Raw genomic sequence first — 25,932 nt, forward strand, 5'->3', positions numbered from 1 at the left:
TTAACGTCAAAATGAAACAGCTTGGGATTCGTTTGAAAAATGACTCGTTTAAATGATTTAGAGTCGTATTCTTCTTTTGAGAGACAATAACTCTATACACGTGCACTATCAAATGTAACTTTGCAGGATGTTTTCATGCACTTAGAGTTGATATACTAGTAGCCTATGCCATTGCAAACATATCCTTAGTCTATATGTATCCCTAACACACATCCTCAGTTTCTCCTTATTTTTTCACCTTAGCCTACCCTCAGAAGGTCATCGTAAGTTGGATCATCATTCCAGACAGGCCTCTCACACGCACTCTTCATCTCACTTCATTTTCATCTATTGCTGCAGATAGCATTTGAACACACACAGCACTGTCTGTGAGTCTGCTGTGCCGTATATACAGGTGGTTTCAGTTTGAGCTAATAATCTCCTCTCTCCGGCCGCTCCCTGCAGACGCAGGAACACTATCAGCTTCATCAAATTAAACATGTCCAGAGAGGAAATAAAGGACATCTGGCCACCTGAATCTCCGTTAGATATATCTAATGATAACAGCGCTCCCAAATGGAGTGTGAATGTGTGAGTGCATGTGTTTTGGTCTGTTAACACATGAAAATAATAATGTATGTGTCTACAACCTAACGATCGCGTAGTATTATTAACTGAGATTGTTCCAAAGTGCATCTTGTGCTTCAGTTCTAAAACAAATTCACATGCCCAGAGTCATAGATTTGCTGACTGGTGACATTGAAATTGAAAATTTTTATATTTCTTAATTATTTTACGTTATGATGTCATAATGTAATTCTTTGTTTACATTTTTCAAAATCATGAATCATTCTTTTTCCAAGGTTACAGGTACATTATAGAATTTTTATATATATTACCTGTTCATCTGTTTGAGCTGCAAAAGCAGAACTGACAATAAAAATAAAGTCCTACAAGAAGAATATTGAAAAAATTAACTATATGTAACTAAATATGTAACCGTGTAACTAAAGCAAGAATAAATGAATTGCACTGGCTTTATATATATTATATATGTGTGTGTGTGTGTGTGTGTGTGTGTGTGTGTGTAGTATATGTTTATCTATATATGTTGTGTATCTTTACATTTTTAATCCCAGATTTTCAAAGTGGTTTGAAGTGTAATTCCTACTTAAGAAAATAAAATAATATTAATTAATTAATGAACATAAAATGTAATGAATCCAGTAATACATAATGAATCTGTTGATTTTCTCTGTAACTATTGACCATGTGTTTCATTCACATAGGTGATATTTCAGACCTTTTATTTTGTGAAAATAGGGACATCTGTTTTGTGTGTGTCTATGGAAAGCTGTGAGAACTGAATAAATATTCAGAACCTGTATTTTGCATTCCCGCATAATGGATATATTCAGATGCCATTTATTACCAGATGACTCTCACCCTACTGATGTGTGTGACCTGGCTAATTTTTGTAAACACTTCCACTAGCACTTACCTACACTGAGGCATAAACACTATGAAGAATATATTCACTAAGCATATAGTCCAAAACACACACACACACACACACACACGTGTAAAAAAAAAAAAAAAAGTATAATTTTTTATTATTATCAATATTTGTTTTTATTATATTTAAAATTGTGATATATTCCTGTAAAGGAAACGCTGAATTTTTAGGATCAATACTCTTCAATGGCACATGATCCTTTAGATATCATTCAGATATGCTAATATTGTTCTCAAGAAACATTTCTTATTATTTCAGTTTTTTTCCATTTTATATTATTATTGACATTTTTGTAGAAAACATGACACACACATTTATACCCATACACACTAACATTGAAATTTTTTCTCCATCCATTTTCTACTTTAAGTCCACTTTTACCACCGCATTGCTTTTCTTTGCCAATCTTTTTTTTTTTTTTTTGCATAGTGTGTATTTGCATCTGTGCGCTGAGTCTGTATATGTGGATTTATTGCAGACTGTGTTCAGTGCTGTTCTGGAGGAAACAGGGGATTACAGCATTTCCATAACAAAGCCCAGATAGATTGGTTTAGAGTCTCCAGAATATTGCCACTGCTATTGCTATTCCACACCTGTAGATAGTGACCAACCCCTGAGACATACAGAGAGAGAGAGAGAAAGTAATGGATGACTAAGGGTAGACTGCATCACTGTCAGTCAGACTGCATATTTATTATGTCACATGGTCTCCTGCCCTCTCTGAGATTACCTGATGCTCCAGCATGAGCTCATTTTAATTTGACAATAGAGCAGGAAGAACACAATTTTTATCAAGATTTATTGTAGAGTGAGTGGAAAAGCACCTGTTCAATATGAGAACCTGTTTACTCAGCAAATGATCAGTTCATGTGTAAGTGAGCAAAGCAGTGATGTTCTGAACGAAAAAAAAAACATTGATTCAGTGTGTGCTTGACACCTTGTCCTTGCCAGGTACAACACAACAAACGATAATCCCATCTTGTAGTGCTAATCATCTAAAGCTGCCAACATAGTGGTACATTACCACAGTTTGACACATTTAGTTTTTGTCACGCTTAGACCTGTCCATGGTAAAATCTATGGTTTTAATAATTGTCACATAGTAAGTAAAAAAAAAAAAAAAACTGGGAGCAGTACTAGGAATTGTTGTGGTAGGTGATTCGAAAAATATTGTTCTTCAATGTCATTATTGTTATAGTTTTATTAAAATTACTATTCTTATAGAATTAGAACCATTATTAAAATATAATAGTTATCTAGTGTGAACAGTCCTTTAATGCCTTTTGCAAATTCTGTAATGGAATTATCAGCACAATGATTGGGCTAATGTTAAAGGGATAGTTCACCCAAAAATGAAAATTCTGTCCTTAATTACTCACCCTAATGCCGTTCCAAACCCGTAAGACTTCCGTTCATATTCGGAACACAAATTAAGATATTTTTGATGGAATCTGATCGCTCTCTGACCCTACCATAGACAGCAAGGATCCTTACACAATCAAGGTCCAGAAACGTAGCAAGGACATCGGTAAAATAATCCATGTGACATCTGGGGTTCAACCTCAATACTTTTCTGCAGAAAGGAAAACAAAAATAACTACTTTATTCAACAATTTGTCTCCTCTGCGGATAAGTAGCTTTGTAAAATTGTGGTTGAACCCCTGATGTAACATGGATTATTTTACCATGGAACCTTGCTGTCTATGGGAGGGTCAGGGAGCTCGTGGGATGCATCAAAAATATCTTAATTCGTGTTCCGAAGACGAGCGGAGGTTTTGTGAGTTTGAAACAACATGAAGGTGAGTAAATAATGTTAATAAATAAACTAACCCTTTAAACTGACTATAAGACATACGTGTAAAATACCATAAATTTGAGGTTTATTACTAAATATTCAAACACAATCATAAAAAATGCTCTTTCAGTGTTTGACGTAGCATCCAATCCATCTAACAGTGTGTCTGTGTGGTTGTGTGTGTACTACTGATGGTGTTGTAATGGCTGTCCTCACTTCTTAATTAAAAAGTCTCATGGCATCTCAGGAAGTATTACTCTGTCCTAGCCTTGTCATCCTCAAGGACCCTCATGCCATTTGCACAGTCACTATCATCTAGCCCAATTGGTGTATAAACCAGGAGCCTCATATCCTGCATCCATTATACTCAAGCCTGCTTAGATTAGCAGCTTTCTTCTGGGCTTTTCTTCACCTGATGTTATGTAGTGAGGCCATTCTCCCTCTTAAGGTTGCCTTGGTGCCAGAGTCATTTAAACTGTTCATTTATTGACTCGCGCCGATAAAAACAGTGCTTACATGTAACATACTTTCACAGGTCCATTCTGTGGAGTGCTGGAAAAGTAAACACGATCTTCTGGGGCCGCAGTGCAGACAATGTGATGACTCAACTCTCAGGGGTCTTTTAGCATGCTTCGTTTAGGATGGCCACTGACCTTTCTATCTGTTTTTGTCCCCATTCTATCTCTGTTTTTCCATTCTTCCCTGTTTTATATTCCTGTTACCTGGATTCTGATTCTTATTGGATAATTGTGACATTTAGCAAATTAGTTTGTATAATGTTTCCAACATATTTCTCCCGTAAAAATGGGCACGGTCATGTATAAATTTAATGTGTCTGGCTTCCGGTGGAATTCGCTTCCAGCTATTTTTAGCTGTACAATACAGCTCATTTTGTTGCTTGATATTGCAAACGAGTGTGTATTAACGTATTATATTAATTATGAACACACTGGTTTGTAATGCAAACAGTGTTATAATTTACAGCACTTCTCGTTATTTCCCTACAGCGGCTAATGAACCAGAAGTCTAGCACATCCACACAAAACAACTTACTTCCATGATTTTCTACATAGGTTGTCCAAGTATATATATATATATATATATATATATATATAAACTTAATCACAAAAATGAATCAAACCTAATATAATTTTTTGTACTGGAATTAAAATCAGATGTTGAAACATTTCTTAGCTCTCTTATACATTATTATATTTATCATAGTATTTACAAAACGTAAGGGCTGATTAAATCCATCACACAATGAATTTATTGTCCATAATAAAGTACAGAATTACTTTATTGTCTATAAAATTATTACAAATGACTGTGAATATCAATGTATCCTACCATAAGTATTTACCAGTAATTTGAACAAAAATTGAACACCCTGACAAGTCCCCTTCAGCCTGCTGTAATTTAGAGCTAAACACAAGTGTTTTGTACTACATTTCTTTAGACACTCTGTCTTAAAAATCAAAACAGTGTGACATCAAGCTGGAGAAACAAAAATAACCTTCTATATTTAGAAAACTCCCCTATGAATGCCTTTTTGTTGCATGATGAATGATGTCACGTAAATGAGTGGTATATTAATAATATATCCGTCGTGCCGGGATCCACAGACCTCATCTCTCTCTCTCTCTCTCTCTCTCTCTCTCTCTCTCTCTCTCTCTCCATCCTTCTTGTTCTAGAGCTCTCATTTTCATCCGCTCACTAGTGTCTATTATGCGACTTTATATAAACCTGCAGTGCTGAGTCACTCTCCTGTCTTTCTTTTCCTATCAGAGTGATAATGAGATAAACTGACAAAAATAAAAGGTGTAGAAATAGAACATATCTTATTGTATTTCATACTCTGTTCACAAATACCAGTTTTTGGAACCAAGAACAGCTACAGGAGACAAAATAAAAGAGAAAAGACTTAATTTGTGAATAAAAAACACCCTGGTGTGAGCAAGTGCAAGCAAGCATTCATAAAGAGAGGCAGTGATGTCACTGTATGGAGTGAGTGAGTGAGAGAGAGAGAGAGAGAGGAGGAGGTGAGGGGTGGGGGTTTTAGCACACACACACACACACACATACACACACAAGTACGTCTAAGAGTTACAGCAGGCTCTTCAGAGCAGGAAAGCAGCACATCCAAACACTCACACATAGCCTTGCGTGCATTCAGACGCGCTCCTCACACATACTCTGTCAGGGGCCGGTCATCCCTTCAACCTGAGTGAGCCCAGCATGCCCTCCAGGAGCGTGGACTGTATTATCTCCACTCTCATCGCCTGCGCGGTGGACGTGGAGGTGTTCACCAGTCGGGAGGTCAAGGTAGGGCAGGAACTTCCAACTTGTTTAGGGCATGTACGGCTGAGGGTTGGTGTAACTGATCTTAAGAGATGTTTGGACTGTCACATTGACATCCTTTAGTCTGAGGTACAAATGTAAAGGGTTATTATGTTTATAGAGTTTTTTTATGTCAATATACTAACAGCCTAGAGTGTCTCATTATGTACATCCATATAAAAAAGACAGATTACAGTAGGTTTTCACACCAACTTTGCATTAAAAGTCTCATCGATTCAAATTTGACCATTTTGTCTTGTCTTTCAAGTGACTGTGTTTGTAAATGCACCTCTTTAAAATGATTTTCTGTCTAATGATTTTGCCTGGTGGTGGTTTTGATTGTCTTGCCTCATAGGGTTGTTGTGACAGCTATTTTCATTCACGCCGCACACCATTCATTACAAAAAAAATACACTTGATCTCAGTGCATCACGCTTTTGCCCGACTGACCATTCTCTGAAGTCTGTGACATGCTCATCTTTCACATCACACACTCAGTCAGACATACGAGGTTATCATTGATTCCACATCCTTTAATTGGATGGGTGTTTGTAATGCTTCATTGCACCCTTTGGAATCTGTGGAATCTGTTCTAACTGAATTACATTATACTGTCCTTTATTAAATATCAGCGTTTTGCAGCTAGGGTCAGATTTAAAAGGGCCACAGGGATCTTTTGTGTATCTCTCTATCCTGACACCATTTGCTGACAATTTTTATGCGTCTTCATTGCACATGGAAGGAATGTCAGTAGCTAAGGAGTCCTCCTAAGCGCTATGTATCCCCCCCCCCCACTAAATTTTTTTTTTGTGTAACATCATGGAAGCATCTACAAAGGAAAATTCAATTGTAATGTTAGGCTACTTTTTCGAGTGAAACTTATAATTAAGCAGGAAATAATGCAGGATGGGGCTTTATTCTGATTCTGTTTCTGATAACTGGATTCTGAAAAGAGAAATGCTTAAGGCATGTTCACACCAAGATTTATGTTCAATTATGAAATGTTTTTCTTTTGTTTATATTTTCATTTGAACAAATAGCTGTTAATGCATTTTTTCAGGGGAATATGAATGTAACAGATCTTTTACACTTACACTTTCGTTTAAGTTCACAGAGCACTTGTTGTCACATAAAACTATGATTTGATGTAACTTACGAACAGAGCTTTGAAACAATCTATATTGTACGAAGCGCTATTGAAATATGACATTACTCAGTCTCGTATTTGGTGTCGTCTCATAAGAAAATCTGAAGAAAATTCTTGATGAAAAGCTTTCTTCTTCTGTAGATTTTTTTATTTTTATAAATCATTCACTGCACTTGCCATACAACTATTCATAGAATACACAAAAAAAGTCGATGTGAACGATATATTGCAAGTCTACTGAATCTATATTTTGGCTTTGTGTTGGGAACAGATTTTGTAACTTTTATGTCTATTCCACCTCCTCTTGCAGGTTAAATAACTGCTTTGAGTACTGTACATTACCAAAAGCTACCATATGGCTTTGGAAAACTTTCTAAACAAGTTTTCATGCTGTCAAGAATATAGATTGATATGGCAGTATTTTCCATATATACTACCTCTTTATCTTTCCCATATGCATACCTTCTATTCACCATTATAAGATCATGCAGTTTCTGGACCCCTGTGTCTGTCTCTTCCTGCCTCCTGTGTTTCTTGTGACATGTTTCATATTGCCTATGCTGTGACAGGGCTGAGTTTCAGCTGGGCCATAATGCTGAGTAATAGCAGGAAGAGCAGCGGGTCTTCTGGGCTTTCCACATTTATTTGATCCTTGCTGGAAACACTGAAAGTCAGGAGGTCACATTTATTTTCTCTGGGTACCATGGAGGCGACCTGCTTCCTCTAATAACAGTAAGAACATCTCAGGCACTGCAGCACGTCTCCATTTCCTGTCATATCAGTTCACCAAGTCAAAGCATTCTTTCCCTGTTCTCAGTCAGTAAGAATTTGATAGTCCTTTACCTGATTGTGCTAGAAGACTCAAAAGGTTTTGGTTTTTAAATATGAACATAATTCTAACCACTTACTTTTTTTTCTTTTGCCGTTTAGGGAGGGTTTATTTGTAGCATCTTTTTATCGGAATATAAATATAAACTAGATTAGTGCCAGACTGTGTTATTTTAGTATTTATATACTATTACACTAATATTTCTAATTAGTTTTTAAAAGTAATTTAAAAACATTTTAAGTGATTTTATGTGCTATTGTCATTTTTATTATTATTATTTTTTTATATAGTTCTATTTTACTACTTCGCAAGGCAACACTTTTTTTATATAAGTGTTTTTTTTGTATAAGTGTGACATCTAATATTTATTTTTTATTTATATCAGATTTATTTAACAATTTTTCTTTTTTTATATATAGTTTTGGTTTCAGTTAGCCATGACACTGGTGCCAAATACCACAATAACATCAAGACAGCCATTATTTGTAAAGTGACACAGTCTTTGCAAACTAGTGAAAACTGGGAAGATCGCAGAAATTGTGTTTAGACTTGTGATCAGAATTTCAGCCTGGTCCAAAAGTAAAAAATACAAACGATAGAGACACTACTGTATAGTTACAAAACAAAGTCTTCATTTAAATTTAATTTCTTCCTCAAAAATGTATGTTGTGTACACACAGTACCTTTTAAACATTGTTTCCAAGCAGACTGATAAAAACCTGTGTTAAAACATAAAGGCAGCCATTCAGATTAGAGATGGCCAGATCAAACAAAAAATTGGTGCAAAATATGCACCAGAAGGCTGGTGAACAGGTCTGAGACCTCTGTTTGTTTACTTTACCATATTATACACAGTATTCACGAGTTATTTAGGTGTGCAGTCCTAAGAGAAGCAATGTGCAGCTTTAGATTGTACATTTAAAGAGATATATTTAACCAAGGTCAAAGTTGAGCCAAAAAAAAAAAGAGCTTGAGAGGATCTGGCCTGGATCTGTTTAAGATGAATAGTGTCTCTCCATGCAAAGAAAAACTCACCTTTTCCTCCACATCATCTGACGCTAATTCATCTCCCAGCAAGGAGAGGATCTGGTCTTGATTAAAAGCAGGGGACTGTTAAATTTGACATTCATTTAAGGATTAATGTTAAGGTTAGGCTCAGTTTGCGTTTTCCCCTTTTCCACCCCCTATTAAGAACGTTTTCAAGCCACAATGTGAACAGTAAACACACGGCTTGGCTGAAAAACAGCTGTAATTGCTTAAATGCCTTTATGCCTACCACACCATCCTCAAAGAAGAGTGGAAAAGCATAGCACCTCATTTTTTTTTCCTTGATGGGAAGGCCAATCATTCCATTCTAATGGACTCTCCAGCTATATCTGCTGTTTACATTTTAGTATTGTCATCTGACGCAGTTTGTACTCGCGTTAGTTTGTCTTGGCAGGAAAGCAACTATCTATGTGAAGTTAAGTGAGGTGTCACTGGGCTAATGTGTGTTATTTTTAGCATCTCTCTTATCCTTGATGGACTTTTTATCTGTCAAGAAAAAAGCTTGTAACTGAGCGTGTCATTGCACAGTAATTTCATGCTTTAGTAGGTTGAGATCATATAGCAGCCCAAACGTCACCAAAGGCTGTTTATAAATGAACATGGCTGCTTGCTGCTTCCAAAACAAATGAGTTTTCCCTCTCTTTCTAATATAATTCACCCTGATTGGTCCTTTAACGCTCCATTCGCACCTAAAATGGACATGTTCTTGAGAAGGTCAGGTACTTTATGATTTTTATCCCATCGGATTCAAGCACGTCTGTTTTTTTAAAACCTGCAGTGCGTAGCAATGTGTTTTTTGGCTACTTTATGAATTGCATTTTTGATTGCAATATACCATACGTCTAATTTATTTTGACCTTCATAAAATACCATAACTGAGGGCTTTAACATTCATTGAATATTTCACAACTTTCGTAAAAAATTTGTTGTTGGTATAAACTAAAATTACTCCTAGATGATGTAATGTCATATAGATTGAGAAAGACATAAGTGTGTGTAAATGATTGTATATTGTTCATACTTCAGTGACCTATTCTTTCAAAGCTTTTGTATTACAGTAAATGTAAAAATATGGAATATGAGCATGCATGCACCATTAAACAAATTAAAAAACAACTCAAAATGGTGCTCAGAGCAGATACATCAAAAACAACATTATATTGTACTACTATGTGCCTAGGATGGTGCAGAGCCTTGCTTTTAGTTTGAATTGAGTTAAATATTGTGTCTTCTGTGACTTAGGTCAATGGGATGCTTTAACATTAGCAAAAATAATAAAAATGTTAATCGACATTGTGTATGCACTGTAGTATGAGCTTCATTGTGATCAAGACTATCTTTTACAACATAATTCTCATGACATTTATACCAGCAAGTACCAGATGGTATCAATGTTCATTTCCACCACTTTAAATGGGTCCACTTAAAGCCAACTGCTGTTTCTGTTTTTAAATTGTGTGTCTCAAAGTGGTGGTAAATGAAGAGCAGCCCTGTCAATTTGCTAATATCCAATTTTAAAGTCTCCACGTAAATATTTATATAAATTAATACTTAATGTGTGTGTGTGTGTGTGTGTTTACTGTGAATGGGAAAAAAAACACTATGCATCAAAGTCCTGGTGTTTTTTTTTTTGTTTTTGTTTTTTTGGAAAATGTAAAATATATCATTCCACAGATCCTTTTATGATTAGATACAGTAATATTTTTAGAAAGCCAGTGGCAAAATATTCCACTGCACATAACCCTTCATCCGCCTCCCTTCATCTCATGGTGTCCATTTTTGTAAAGGAATGTGATTTATTTCCACTACAAATACTTAGCTTTGAAATGTCTGCTGAGGGCTCTCAGAAATGAGCATAACACTATGTAACCTGTGGAAATAAAGTAAAATAATACTTCAGCTATATTTATCTCCAACACCTTGTTTAAAATATTACGTTTGTTTGCTTATTAATTTGCATATTAGGCCTCATATACTCAAGGAAGAAAGTGATGCCCATAACCTTGATGTTTCCATTAGGTTTTATTTTCAAACACATTCCATGGACGTGATTCAGATATTGTATATTTTTGGTGTTTGTTAATGCAAATGTCTCTATTATTGCCTACTATAGTGATATGATCAGACTCCTAACTGTAAGTGTTAAACTCCACCTTGCAATTCTTCCTGCACTGTTTGTGCTAAGAATAAGAATGATATTTCAGAAACCAATAATAACCTCACTTAGCAAGCACTCAGAGCATCTTTTCAATCATATGAAATGTGATTAAAAGCCCCATAACAACACCCTGACATCCACATCCAACATGGCAGTGGACAGCAAGGGCAAACACCAACCATAAAAATGTAAAAATGTCATTCAAAGTGGTGATGTGTTAGAGGATATTTGTAGAAATAAACCTGGTCTGAATTGACCGTTCGCAAAGTACCACACACCTTAGTTACCGTTGCTATCCCCGACAAACAACGGCACTCTCACACTACACTTATGTTCTCACGCAGTGAAAAATACATCGCAGACCAAAGAGAAAACTGACAACGCATCGACAGACAGAGCAGGTTTTCTGCTATGAGACAAATCTAAGATTTCAGCTTTAAATAAATTCAAACAGTATAAAGTGAAACCTATGAAAGTGTAAAAAAGCACACACCATAGTTTCATCACTTTAGATTTTCGCAGTCACCGTATTTTTGCAGTTAAGCTAGTTAAGATGCCTGATAGGGACATTAGCATCCAAAACTCGACATATGCTGGTGACCAACAGTGCTGTGACGGTAGTAAATGATCTAATTTCAAGGTGCAGTGGATCAGACAAATGTGCTTTGATCTGCATTTTACACACCATCAAGTTAGCTCTGGATGCACTTGACATCTTGTAAAACTTCAGGGAAGTGCTGAGTCAGAAATCTGCAGGATAGAAAATGTGCACATATGCACCGTAACTCTCATGGACTCATCTAGTGTCACCTGTCATTGCTGAGTAATTCAAAACGAGCCCAGCTGTCAGTGCCCGTCCTGACACACGGTGGACGTGACATATCCACAGCTGTCATCTCTAGAGACGCTGACTCTTGGCTCAAAGATGAAGGAATATGCTGGATGTTTCTCACAGATTGTGACAGGATACAAGGTGTATGGCGAATTTAGGCTGTGGAAGAAAACAGCCACAGCTCTCCATCTGTCTCTGCAGGAGAGTACCAGCCAGCGGCTCTAATCTTTCATCTGCCCCCATCTCTGAACATTTTTATCGAGCACATTAACTATTTCCTGATGCTAAAAGTGACAACTTTAGATTGTGTGTATTGGGAAGCACTGAGCAAAATCTCTGGTGACTGACTGTGAAGAGTAATTTGTAGAAGTTGTTTTCATCTAAAGCAAGAAATTGTACACTTATCAGAAGATGTCAGCAGTCTTGAACTCTAGTTAACTGAGACTAGAGACATTTGTTTGCAACAAATGCAGGTGCTTTTACAACCGTACATTTTAGAGATTATTTAAAGGAATAAAAGCAGTACTTTTTTTTAGCATGCAGTCTTAATATGTAATCGCATTTGAGTTTTATGAAAATAAATATGAGCTGGATGGAAGAGATATATTATTTGCTGGTTGGATTTTAAGTATAAACTATTCACCCTTCAGATTTCATCATCTCTACCTGAACTTGATTACTGATACAAACAAAGCACATCTGTCACATAATTTTCACATCTACCTTCTTGTGTTTCATATTTCATATTTTAGATTAATGTTTGTCATAATATTGAAGTGTTTCACCAGTGATTGGCTGGAATTTCAGGGCATATTTGAGGGTTTCATGTTGAATACCTATTTTTGGTGTACACATTGGCCTCACTTCCAAGTGCGTATGTGCTATGCCTTTAAAAGGCAAAGCAAACCCAACACTGAGACGTTAGCCGTTTTAACAGGTCTCTGAAAATAATGCAATTTAATACCTCACTAAATTGAACAATCAAATCAGGAATGTGATAGCCTGTGTACATTTGATGATTTTTTTTTTGGGGGGGGGGGGGGGATACTAATCAGTCTAAGGTGTTTCTTTTCCAGTTCCAGCAATCCTGTTTCAGATGCTACTCTGAAAGAGTGTTTCATAACAGTGTGCTTTTATTTATTTAATAAGCTATTTAAAAAGCTTTAAAACATGCACACACACCTAAAAAAAACTTATTTAGGTATTTATTTATTTATTTGCAATTTTGCTGCTAGTGGCAGAAATGACCTCACCTCTAAGAAATAAGTTTGCAGAGGTTTTCTAAAGCACTGAAAATTAATTAGAAGCCATTATATCACTACAAAAACAATAAGCATTATGTTTTAAAGAGTTAGTCCACCCAAAAAGGAAAAATTTCTCATCACTTACCCTCATTTTGACATATTTCAAAATATCTTTTGTTCTATATAAAGCAAGAAAGAAATGCAGGTTTTGAGTAAACAGGAAGGGTGAGTAAATTTACATTCATGTATTTGGCATACATTTATGTACATATTATTGCATTTAATGTCTGCATTTTATCAGTTGTAGCTTTCCCTAGGAATCAAAATTATGACCTGGTCATTCTAGTGCCAAGCTCTACTGTTTGAATTGTAATTAATTATGACAGAATTTTCATTTGGGGTGAACAATCCTTTTAATGGTCTGTATGGTGAAGGTTAGAAAGCAGGTAAATACATGTGATTTGGGAAAGTCCTCTCTTTAATAGATGAGGCTGAGAGTGCTAAGGGTGACCAAGACCCAGCAGGACCGATTTCTTTTTTTTCCGATTCCTTCACAGGAAATTAATATTAAGGGCCCTATCTTGCACCCAGCGCAATTGACTTTGTACACCGACGCATGTGTCATTCCTATTTTGCACCCGCGCAAAGCGCGCTTTTCCCTCCACAGAAGCACGTCGCTAAACTAGTGAATGAACTTGCGCTCCCTGGGCGGTTCAGCGCAAAAAAGGAGGCGTGTTCCGGCGCAAACGATCCCTGGTGCTATTTTGTTGTTCCATTAAACAATTGCGCCACTGACCAGAAAAAACCTAGTCTAAAGTCAGTGGCGCGTTGCGCGCTGTTCATTATGCTATTTTAAGGGCGCATGCTTGGCCATAATGTATAGCGTGCACAACGCGCATACACTTTGCTCATGTAATCTACACAGATGCAACAGTTATTTTTGCAAATCATAAATTGTTACACTAAAAAAATATTAACACATGAGATGACGGAAATCATTGTGGTGTGCCACGAAGATGTGAAAAAAATAGGCATAAAACTAGCTCACAAATTATTCAGGCTAATTATTCTCCCATCCCCATACAACACAACTTCTCTGTCTTTCACTGCTCTTACAAGAACATCAGTCTCCTCGGCTGTGAACCGCTCCTGGCGTGCGCCTGGTATAATAATAGCAATCCATAATGGAACTTGCGCACCTGCTTTTAAAGGGAATGTTGGATGACGCTCTGATTGGTTTATTTCACGTTACGCCCAAACCACACCTATGAATAATGAAGCTACTTCAGACCAACCCATTTTAGATTTGCGCCGGGCGCAAGAGCCATTTATCCCGCCGGGAAAATAGCAACAGCGCCGAGACCCGACCACAAAGTTACTTGCGCTTCGCGCTTTGACACTTGCGTTTCAGATCGTTAAAATAGGGCCCTAAGTGTCATAACAGACTCGGTCAATCTGTCTCTCCAAAACGATCCAGTTCTGGCTGAGCTGACTGGATGATCTGTGAGGCGTTCCTAGTCCAAATCCTGCCATGTCCCATAAAGAATATAATGACTTTCATCCTGTCACCAATATGCCGAGATTATTCGCAATTGTTCTCTCACAGCCCTGATAAGATTGATATTGGTGGAACAGGTCTTGCTTGTTTCTGGCACAGTAAAAAAACATTCCTGCTCGACTTTCTTTATCTTCTATGAAGACATATGAATTATTCATGCTTTGACATTTGCCAGTGGACAGAATTGAAATATTTATCCCTTATTTTTTGTCTTTCAGGAAATGTTCGAAGCGCTCTTCCTCGCGTACGATGAGGGTGTGTCGTTCCAGCAGTTTAAGAGCTTCCGTCGTGTACGAATCAATTTCAGTAACCCCAAAGCAGCAGCCAGCGCTAGAATAGAGCTGCACGAGACACCTTTCAGAGGAAAGAAACTTAAACTCTACTTTGCCCAGGTAAGAACTGGCTTCACTTGCCCAAAATTTGTATGATCTCTGTATTTCTAAGGGTACATTTCCATAATAAAGTACATTTAGGAGTGACATGTAGACAACAGGTTAAGATACAAACTATGCATTTGTCAAGTATTATGCTGCTTCTGCCCGATTAGATCTGAATTGGAGTTATATTAAAAAAAAGTATACAATGTTGCTAAGTGTGCAGTTTCTTTGCACCAAATGGAATAACAAATTACTAGAAAAGACAAACATTTTATAGTGCCATGCTTAAACATTTTTTTTAATTGATAGAACAAACTATAGACCAATAGAAAGATACCGAGAGATTGCATCATGTGTATCTTAATCCTTCTGTTAATCATGTCAGGTTTTCTAACCCTTCTCAGTGAGCAGGGAATGAACTCATATTCAGGATGAGACAACTCCAGTAGGGCAGAATCCACTGGTGGAGCAGACAGCTCTGAAATAGATGCATTCTGGTATTAGCCACTTACCAGAGTAACTACCAAAATCAGGCTGACATGGTTGTTGCAAAATGAGGGTTCAAAAGAAGGATATCTTGAAAATATGAGTGCAGCGGGGTTATTTGCCATTCAGAACTGAGCTGAGAAACATAATATAGAACTGCAATTTAAAGGATGTAGAATGAAAATACACTGAAATTCAAAGACATTAATGTAACTCATTTTAACAAAGCCTTTTTCTTTTTTTTTCTTTTTTTAATTTAAAGTTTAATGATTTATAGGCTTTATGGATAGACAGAAGGAATGAACCACAGATAGATAGATAGATAGATAGATAGATAGACAGACAGACAGACAGACAGACAGACAGACAGATAGACAGATAGATAGATAGATAGATAGATAGATAGATAGATAGATAGATAGATAGATAGATACATAGATAGATAGATAGATAGATAGATAGATAGAATGTCTGAACAATAAATGTTTGAATGTCTAAATATAAATAAGCTTTCCATGGTTTGTTGGGACGGATAATATTTGGCCCGAGACACCACTATTTGAAAATCTGGAATCTGAGGGTGCAAAAAAAAAATTAATCTAAATATTCATTAAATAGCCTTTAAAGTTTTCCTAATTAGGTCCTTAGCAATGCATATTACTAATTACTAAGGCTGGCAGGAATTGTAGGTGGGGGTGTGAATGTACAGCGCTCTCTCCACCTTCAATACCACGACCTTGAGCAAGGCACCAAACACATAACTGCTCCCCAGGTGCCACAGCATAAAATGTCTGCCCACTACTCTGGGTGTGTGTTCAATGCTGTGTATGTGTGCTTTGGATGGGTTAAATGCAGAGCACAAATTCTGAGTATGGGTCACCATACTTGGCTGTATGTCATGTCACTTTTACTGGATTGATTCAAGCATCAAGTGTTCCAATCAGGTCTTTGTTTGACTGCATCCTGGACTAACACACTCTCTGGCTCTTAGGTGCAGAATCCAGCATCCGAAGGAGACAATTTGCACCTGGCTCCTCCCCAGCCTTCCAAGCAGTTCCTCATCTCTCCTCCTGGCTCACCTCCAGTTGGCTGGCAACAGATTGATGAGGCCAAACCAGTTATTAACTACGACCTGTTATATGCAGTTGCCAAGCTTGGCCCAGGTCAGTTACAACTCACCAGTCTTTTCTCTCAAATTTTGCCTTTTGGCACCATTATCCTGGTCCATCATGCACTGGTATGAACGGTCATACCCACACCTGAACTCTGAAGTTCAGGCGTGCATACTAGGACGTCATGTAGCATGCTACAAATCCTTACCCTCTCAAATCAAGCACATCAATTCCTTGGTTAGCCATTGCCTTAATTTGTCCTCTTAACTGCAGTGCAGGTGATTACATCCCCCACCCTTCTCCTAATCACCCTGACCTTCAGGGGTGTGTATGTGTGTGTGGGCTACTCCCACTGTGCCCTGATGAGTGGTTTCTGTAGTCAGTGCTTCTGGAGCTGTAATGTGTTTTGATTAAAGTGGCCGTGTAGACGCTTCTGTTTATCTGGGTGTTTGACAGTGCAGATGGGGGGCTATGTTTGGTATGGACCACACACACTTTCATACATTGGACCTGTGAGCGCCCTGGCCCTCATGGGAACAGCTAAGCCATCTTGGAGCAAATAAGCACATTACAAAGCACCACTGGGTGACCTTTTGTGATTCTGGCTATCTCCAGTGCCCAATTAACAGTTTTTTTTTCTTCTTTCCAGCATTTAGTATTACATTACAGATGATGACACTGACATTTCTTCCATAACATTATGTAACTCTGAATTTAGGTTAGCCATAAATCATCTTTGTCCTTGGCTTTCCATTGTCCACCACTATTGTACCCCTATGGAGAAAAAACACACAATGTGGTAGCAGATTATAATTTTATATCCAATAAGCCAAATAATACATCTTACTAAATGTTAATTTCTACACATTTCAAGTTGTAAATATTAATTAATCTTGTTACACAGTAAAATGGACTTCTTAAATAGTTTTAATAAATGTTTTCCAGTAAAAATATTTAAACAAAATATTTAAACAAAATAAATTTTCTTCAGATGCATCCTAATAATTTATAAATCATGTAATTAGTAGCACTAGATATTTTCCTTCTGTATTGTGAATTACATCCAAGTGAAACATATTATGAATGTACATTTCATGCTAACAATATTTTTTTTTTACCACATTTAATAACATATTTTTACTCCAAACTCACTTCATAAAGTCAGTTGAGTGTTTGAAATAAATCCTTCTTTGAGACGATGTGGCATCCTAATAAGGCACACAACATATTTCATAGTATTCTAAGCAGTGATAAAGGCATTGCATTATAAATATTCTCTGCTACCACTGAATCTCAATCTCTCTCACACTAGTGAGCGTTTATGAAAGGTATATCTTTAAAACCAAGCATTTCTGCAGACTCCGTCGACCTCCTTGATTCCTTTAACTCAAAGGTTAAGAATGTTATTGATGATATTGCTCCTATAAAAGTCAGTAAGAATAGTGGCAGACAAAAATCACCTGACGAAACTTGAAATTCATAATAGCATCTACAAAGACAGCCTTCATGTTTTCAATATGGAACTAGCCGCAGCAAACCAGACCTTCTTCTCAAACATTATAAAAATTAACATATCCATTAACAAACCCCCCATATCAGATTTCCAGTTAAATGCTCTCCGACAGTAAATGCAATGAGTTTCTTCTTCTTCTTCTCTGATAAGATCAATAATATCATAAAGGTGATTGGCACATACTCAAGTTATGCAGAGGTCAGACAGATTTGATCGCAATTTCAAAAAGAAGTTACTATGTCTGTTTTTGATGCAATTGATAGCAAAATTTTGGAAAAAAATACTACAGCACCTTGACACACTTCCCACATCTTTTTTCAAAAGTGTGCTTAACTGTTTAGGAGCAAATACCTTAGAAATGGTGAGCGCCTCACTTCTTTCTGGGACTTTTCCAAACTCCCAGCACAGAGACAGCGCTCAATAAGATAATAAATGATATTCGCTTTAATTCTGATTCTGGCAAAATATCAGTGCTAGTTCTACTTGATCTTAGTACTGCGTTTGAAACTGTCGATCATAACATACTTCTAGAGAGACTGGAAGACTGGGATGGCCTTTCTGGGATGGTACTTAAATGGTACAGGCCATACTTAGAATGGAGAGGTTATTATGTGAGTATAAGAGAGCATAACACTAAGTGTATATTTTATTTAATATACAAGTTTCACAATTTGATTTGAATTACTGAAATAAATGAACTTTTCCATGACATTTCTAATTTATTGAGATGCACCTGTACTATAATCTCAAAAACACTAGAAAATAATTATGTTTTGTTTCCAGTCAAGACTTGGAGAAACTTGTTCATGCCTTGGGTATCACCAGCAGGGTGGACTATCGTAATGGGCTCCTCACTGGCCTTCCCAAGAAGACATTAGATATTAGACAGCTGCACCTCATCCAGAACGCTGCTGCCAGGATTCTGACTAGAACCAGAAAATCTGGGCATATCACACCAGTCCTCAGGTCCTTACAGTGGCTTCCAGTTATATTTAGAATTGATTTTAAAATACTTTTACTTGTTTATTAATTACTCAATGGCTTAGGACCTAAACACATTGCAGATGTGGTTACTGAATATAAACCTAACAGATCACTCAGATCGAGTCAGTTAGAAATACCAAAGGTTCACATGAAACGAGTCCGCTTTTAGCTATTATGCTTCCAGCAGCTGGAACCAGCTTTCAGAAGAGATCAGATGTGCTAAAACATTAGCCACATTTAAATCCAGACTCAAAACACATCTGTTTAGCTGTGCATTTATTAAATGAGAACTGTGCTATGTCCGAACTGATTGCACTGTATTTTATATATAAAAATTATGTTTTAAATAATTTGTTTTAAATTCACAAAATCAATTTTTTTTAAATTTCAAAAGTTTTTAAATTCCTTGTTTTATTGTTGTGATTTTACTTCCTTTTATGTAAAGCACTTTGAATTACCATTCTGTAAATCTATCGATTTTCAACTCTCCGTGCATCATTATATCCTAGATGGAAGAGGCCAGATAGAGATCTTTCCGTGGACTTGCACTTAAAATATCAGTCATGTATAATGCATCAGCATCGCCAGATCTGCCATTATTGACTCTTGCCTCATGAATATCATTCTTCTCCATAAAAGCTGTATCAACAGGCCCACGCCAGTGACCTTGTATAAACGATGCAAACTGAATTTCTGCTCTCTGCTGATTTCCAATAATACTTGACAATCACAGCCATCAGCTCAGAATTGCTCTGAATCCATCAGCCTTTATCTGCGGCAGTTTTTTTTTTTTTTTTTTTTCACATTCAAGCCAAACGCATTGTTATCATCAGTTACTTTCACAGCTGGTTTAGACTAAACAATCTATCTGAGATACTTTTTTACCCATAAGAGTACCATGCGGTTTCTCGTAATGCATCTAAATTTGTCTGTATTATATCACTCAGCCTGATCCATCTGCTGCCCTGGCAAACACATCATCATCTAGTGTTCCCATCTAAACAGCTGCTCTGCACATTCAGCCCATCTTGCCTCATTTCGCAATAGAGCAGCTTTAGAGCATGTCGAGCACGTGAGTATATGACAGTACTCAGCCACAGGGAAACCAGGCCTAAAAGCTCTGTTTGGCAGTGAATCGCTTATGGAACCAGGTCAATACTGAATGTCACCCTCTGTTTGTTTGCTCTATTTTTAGCTGACAGTGTAAAAGGCGTTTGGGGATTATGGAGTAGGAACATTTGAATTATGCAACAGGGCTTGGCATTACGGACTCTCAGCCATCAAACCCCCAAGGGATCAATTTCAAAATCCGGTGAACACACATCCTGCTGAATTCTAAATCTCTCTCTGTCTGGCTCTCTCTGACTATGTAAAATGTTTAAGCATAACTCTGATGGGTTAACCTATATTATTTATGTAATGGAGTTAAGTGACATGTAAACAAATGAGTCATGGCTTATTACAATGCTTATTCTGTTGTTCAGACAAATACTTTAGATAGTTAAAAGCTTTTACAGCTGTGATAATATGAGTCATTGTGAGATGCAAGGCTTACATGCAGATGGCATAACCAGATCTAGGACAATCTGGTTAATTTCTCTTTAAGAAATTCACAGATTCACCATAACTTAAACTCTGCAGAAACGAAATGGTCGTGCTAACCAGCAAAACCTTAAACGCTTGATTTAGCTCACCTTTTCACAACATGCTTGATGGAAAAATCTTGCATATCATGCTGTTTTACATCACAGTGACACATACAACACTTACTACTACACACAGATATATAAACATACAAAGCAATGCTAGATTTGTATCAGGTGGCCATATCCCCTCAATGGCGGCTGGAAGGGTTGCCATTCAGTTGCATAATCCCAGAGCGGGACAATGAAACCGCTTCACTTCTCTGGTGGTTTCACAGCCTGTTCTGAGGTCAGTCAACCAGGAATGTTTCCACATGTTCAGGGTGAAATGAGAAGCCACAGACTGGGACTAGAAAGAATGGAATTAAATTTGTTCATTTGTTAGTCTCTGTTTATTACATAGTGCTAATAAAATATTGTGTTTGTGATGAATGTTGTGTTAATGGAAACCACCTATTTAATTTGCTGAGAAGGAATAGATTTTTAGGACAGTACATGACAGAATACCAGTGCTAAAATTTTTAAGAAATTCAAATCTGTTGATTTTTTTGACGAATAATGAAACAAATTCGGTCACATTTGCAAAATAAAATCAACACCAAAAATAAACTGAGAATAAAACGTCACATCGAGTTTGCTTATGTATGCTTGCATAAAATCAGTCTGAACTGAATTAAGTCCTTAAACTACTACAATCAATGTCAGTTAATCGAGAATTTAGAGAAAACTACATTATTGTTATTGATTACCACTTAATTGCCTGACAGAGGAATCTAAATGAAGAAAGACAAGCACCGAACCAAGTTAAACAAGGCCTTATGTCACTACAGTTGACACAAAAGGTAATTACAGATGTATGTTATAATATTTTGTTCTAAAATGGAGAGGAAAATTTATTTCAACACGATTTCAACGGTTCTTTTATTAAATTACATAAAAACAACTAGGAATAATAAAAATGTAACTACATATGTTTGTTAAAACAATAAATAAAAAATAAATAAAAGAAAAATGCCACGCAGGGACTTACTTGAACATTTTTGAATTTAAGAATTATGTACATGTCAAATTTAGTTAAGCTTACATCAGAGATGTAAGATAAAGCATGCTTTAGAAAACGAAATAATCAAATAAAAGGCATGAAAAACACTGTTGCCAACAAAATCACCTCAAAATGAATATTGCCCGGCCCTAATTAAGTCTTCATTTTACATACCAGTCCATTTGACTAAGACCAAGTGATTGTATAAGAGTTGTGAAACAAGACCTATTTTGACGCTTCAGTGAATGGCAGCCTAAATTAATCTGATATGTGCATGATTTGTGCTCTGACGTTTCATTGCCTTAAACTTTCAGTTTTGACCTTGTCTGCCCATGATGGGCTTCAGTCACAAAGCCATCGCATGTTAATAGCAATTGAAGGCAATTAGTGAACAGAGGAGGAGGTACAAACTAGTGAGCAATCAACAGCACTCAAGTGGAACCATGTGTCAAGTTAAACAAACAGCCCATTCAGCCCAGGCACCTCGACTGCGTTAGACTGCTGTCGGATGGCAATAATGATTGTGGTTGTTGTGGAAGGAAGCTTTTTCCATTGTTAAGCTTGTGTTTCCATACACACGTTTGTGTCAGAGAAGCTGCGTTTCCACATGGCTCGCACTGAAATTGTACAGTACAACAATACACGTACACACTCCAGCTCATTAAAGCAAAGTGCTTTTGTTGTTCCCTGCTCTGTTTACAAGGCGCATACCCAGCCGCCTCACCCTGAGAAGGCAAAAGCACTTAATGAAATATTCCTGCTGCATCTGTGGATGCTTAGACAACAGACCTGGAGCCAAGCATGTGTGGTGTGCATGGCCCAGAGAGGGTTCTTTTAGCTACACAAAGCACAAGAACTATTGGTAGGAACACCTGTGAACCTGATCTGATGCGTTTAAGAGGGCTTACACTTTATGCTTGTGTTTATTTCAGAGCTGAAACTATGTGCTCTGTCTCTTTTTCTTTTTTTCTTTTTTTTGCATAGATGTGTTGAGAACTATGTTAAGCACAATAGTTTCATAAAAAAAAAAAAAACATGGGTCAGGTGTCCCACTGTCATCTAAAAATACTTGACCCCAAAAATATGTTTTAGTTCTGATGAACATTTTTTGAGACAATCACCTGTGCCATTAATGCCATGTGACTGGTTACTCTGGAAGCACATGAAAGTTATGTCGGGAAAACACTGATTACAATAAATTTACAATGCACAATTACAATGCACTGATTTGATAAAAAGTGACAGCAAAAAAAAAAGAAATAAAGAAATGCATCACATTTTCCACAAAATTCTTCTTCAAGTTTTCACAGGAATTAATTCCATAAAAAAAAAAAAAAAAAAAAAAAAAATATATATATATATATATATATATATAAGATATTTAAAATTGATAATTTACAATATAACAGTTTTACAATATTTTTCATCAGATAAATGGAAAAGAGATTTCCAACTCCAACATCTAATGTTCACTGTTAATTCATGTTTGTTCATAATTATTAAATGGTGCAAATCACTTAATATGTAGAAAGTAACATTAAAGGGGACATCAGATGCCAATTTCCCTCAAGTCAGTATGATTTTTTAGGGTCTTCATGAAAAATCTATAACATACTTTCTCACAAAATTTCTCAGTGGTAGTGTAAAACAACACCCTTTTTACCCTGTCAAAAACAGCTCTGTTCACAGCGACCCATTTCAGTGCATGTACCTTTAAATGCTAATGACCTCTGCTCACCCCGCCCCTCTCTTCCAGGTGACAAGCTGTTCTCACAAGACTGTAAACTTTAGCCACATTTAAATAGTGCATTATTAGGAAAGGAATTTTGCAAAGATTCATAAAAAAAATAAAAAAGGTATACTAGATCCGGGGGTGCATTCACTTTAGAAAACAAAAGTGATCAACTGGGTCTTTAGCAGCTCAGATGTCAGGAGTAAAAATGACGACTGCTAATTATTACATCCAACAACAAAACATCTCAATCGCTTAAGAGACATTGTTGCCTACACCTGCTCCAGTATTGAAACAATGGTGGACTGTTCACAACTCGTGTTTAAAACGACAGTGTCAATCAACAATCATGGGAGGGGCCTGCCAAAAAACAACATCACTCTGCCAATAATCTGTGAACGGCTTGATCTGAGAAAAAGTTTGAGTTATGGGGATGTTAAATAAACCACAGAATGGATTTTTATAATTATAGGGTGGTTGTATACACATACTGCCAATACACATTTATGTTCACACACCATATAAATTTTATTTTGCATCTGACGTTCCCTTTAATAAATGCTGACTAAAAACTGTTGTTCATGTTAGCGATTGCATGGTACTGCCTCTTTGAATAGCTAAATGTAAAATTTTTGCACTTTTACCAACAGTCCTCATTAAAATGAGTGGAAATCCAGCCTCTCTGTATGGTTAATAGTGCCACTACAGAGGTTTGAAACATGCATAATGTCAGCAATCAAAATACTTTACAGCATATATCCTCACTTTTTACTATTTATTTGAGGGTATTTTCAATCATGGTGGCAGATGGCTGACACCAAATACACTGCAATTTGTGTGAGTCATTATCCATTCACTGGCTGCTATTCAGTCTGCAGCTGGGCTTATCAGATTGGATCTCTTCCCTTGTACGCGCCAGCTTGTATGGCATTCTTGCCATAAAGGGTTAATAAATTTCAATCAGAAGAGGGGGTTTATTTTTGGGACGGTTGCTAAGGAATACAGAAATTGTCATTTGTGTTTTTGAAATGGAGAACTGTAAAAGGATGAAGGGAAGTGAAGTGTATTGCCCCTCTTTCGAAAGAATGCTCTAAAAATAACCCACAGTTTCCCTGTGCTGGCCCATTGAACCTACACTAACCGAAAGAAATCCATCTGGCCTTTCGATGGCCACACTTGCTCACCACCTCTCTCTTTCTCAGCTGGTGGGTCTTCGGTGGTGCACAGCTGTCATGCACACACGCACGGCTCTGGAAGACCGGCACCTTGGAATTGGAGGAGAGCTGGAGAGATGTGCTCTGCATGCCAATGAGATCACTGCTGTTTTAATAAAGACTCGCTCTTGCTGCTTTATTAAGGAGGGCTATGTAACATTACCACGTACGCTCCACAACCTTATGTTTTTATCCTCTCGTGAGATTTCTTATGGTCTAGGAAGAGTTTAAGGTTTCATAATGAGCTTGATTGCTTGCACTTTCTCTCTCCTGCTGTCTGACCCCTGACGTCAGTATGCAGCATTGACGTCATGCCCAGGTTTCAGAGAGAGGCTGAGCCCTCAGGAGGCTATGCAGGAGAAGAGGAATGCGAGAGACTGTGAATTTGTAGGAACATGGCTGAGGAATTGTTTGAATGAGTTTGTTTTGCATGAATAAAACATAAGATGCGTAAATGATAGAGGAATTAGGTCAAAACAGAGTGAAGATAAAAAGTTTGGATGCACGTGTTTGCTTTTAAGTGAGAAAATATGAGCACATAGGATAAAAAAATTTGGACTAGGCCAGGGGAAAAAAAATACAGCATAAGCCAGTGACTCCCAGAAAGAAAAAATTAGCTAGATAAGAGGGTCTTTACAGTGTGCTGGATCCTCTGGGTGACCACAATGCACTGCACACTCATGCGGCACAATGGTAAACTTTGATTCCGCTTCCTGCTCTGTTCCATCCTGCAAACATACACACAGTGTATTCGTCCAGCACATTTCAAATATTTACTCTCTTCCGGCCATCATGCAACAGGGACGGAGAGATTCAGAAAAGCAGCTTATCTCTTGTGAATGTGTGAAGTTCTATTTTTAATTACCTGAAGTGTGGAAACCCCTCCAGACCACTCTGATTGACAGGCTCTGTGGATTTCTAGTTTCCATTTTGCTAGTGTTATAAGGATTTTCAGCACTGGCTATACAGTAGAGCGCCATTCCCTAATGGATTCTGTGTTTAAGTTTAATGCTTCTAATGCTATGGATCATTGCAGGTTTTTCTCTGGCAAAACCGCAATTATAGCCAGCCTAAAATATCCTTACTCTTCTCTCACTGAGTTCTGGAGAGAGAGTGCCCTCTAGGCCTGACTGTTAGTATTGCAGGAGAAATTGACAGTATTTTTAAATAATTTCATGGGAAATTTAATAATCATATTTTCTTCGTAGGATGTTAAACACAATGCAGTATAAGCAGCACAAACCAGTTAGAATAAAAAAGTTTAATACTGTAAAGATTGACTTTTTTCTAGTTATAACTTATCATTTCAATTTATACAGATCAATATAATAATGAACAGCAACATATACCTTCCCTACTGTTCAAAAAGTTTTTTAAGATTTGT

At 37.0% G+C, this 25,932-nt stretch overlaps 1 protein-coding gene across 2 annotated transcripts in view; it reads left to right on the plus strand.

Moving 5' to 3' along the window:
* Window positions 1–25,932, plus strand: part of rcan2 (regulator of calcineurin 2) — a 58,531-nt gene that overhangs the window by 29,512 nt on the left and 3,087 nt on the right. Inside the window, exons 1-3 of one of the 2 annotated variants that reach the window (XM_052587145.1) lie at window positions 5,377–5,615; window positions 14,664–14,837; window positions 16,300–16,471. In XM_052587145.1, coding sequence (XP_052443105.1) covers window positions 5,529–5,615; window positions 14,664–14,837; window positions 16,300–16,471 — 433 coding nt within the window. In that variant the 5' untranslated portion in view covers window positions 5,377–5,528. Of the gene's footprint in view, window positions 1–5,376; window positions 5,616–14,663; window positions 14,838–16,299; window positions 16,472–25,932 lie in introns of those variants that run through there. The other variant, XM_052587144.1, reaches the window with a different exon arrangement.

Source organism: Carassius gibelio, chromosome B20 (assembly GCF_023724105.1).
Source record: "Carassius gibelio isolate Cgi1373 ecotype wild population from Czech Republic chromosome B20, carGib1.2-hapl.c, whole genome shotgun sequence".
Taxonomy (NCBI): Eukaryota; Metazoa; Chordata; class Actinopteri; order Cypriniformes; family Cyprinidae; genus Carassius; species Carassius gibelio.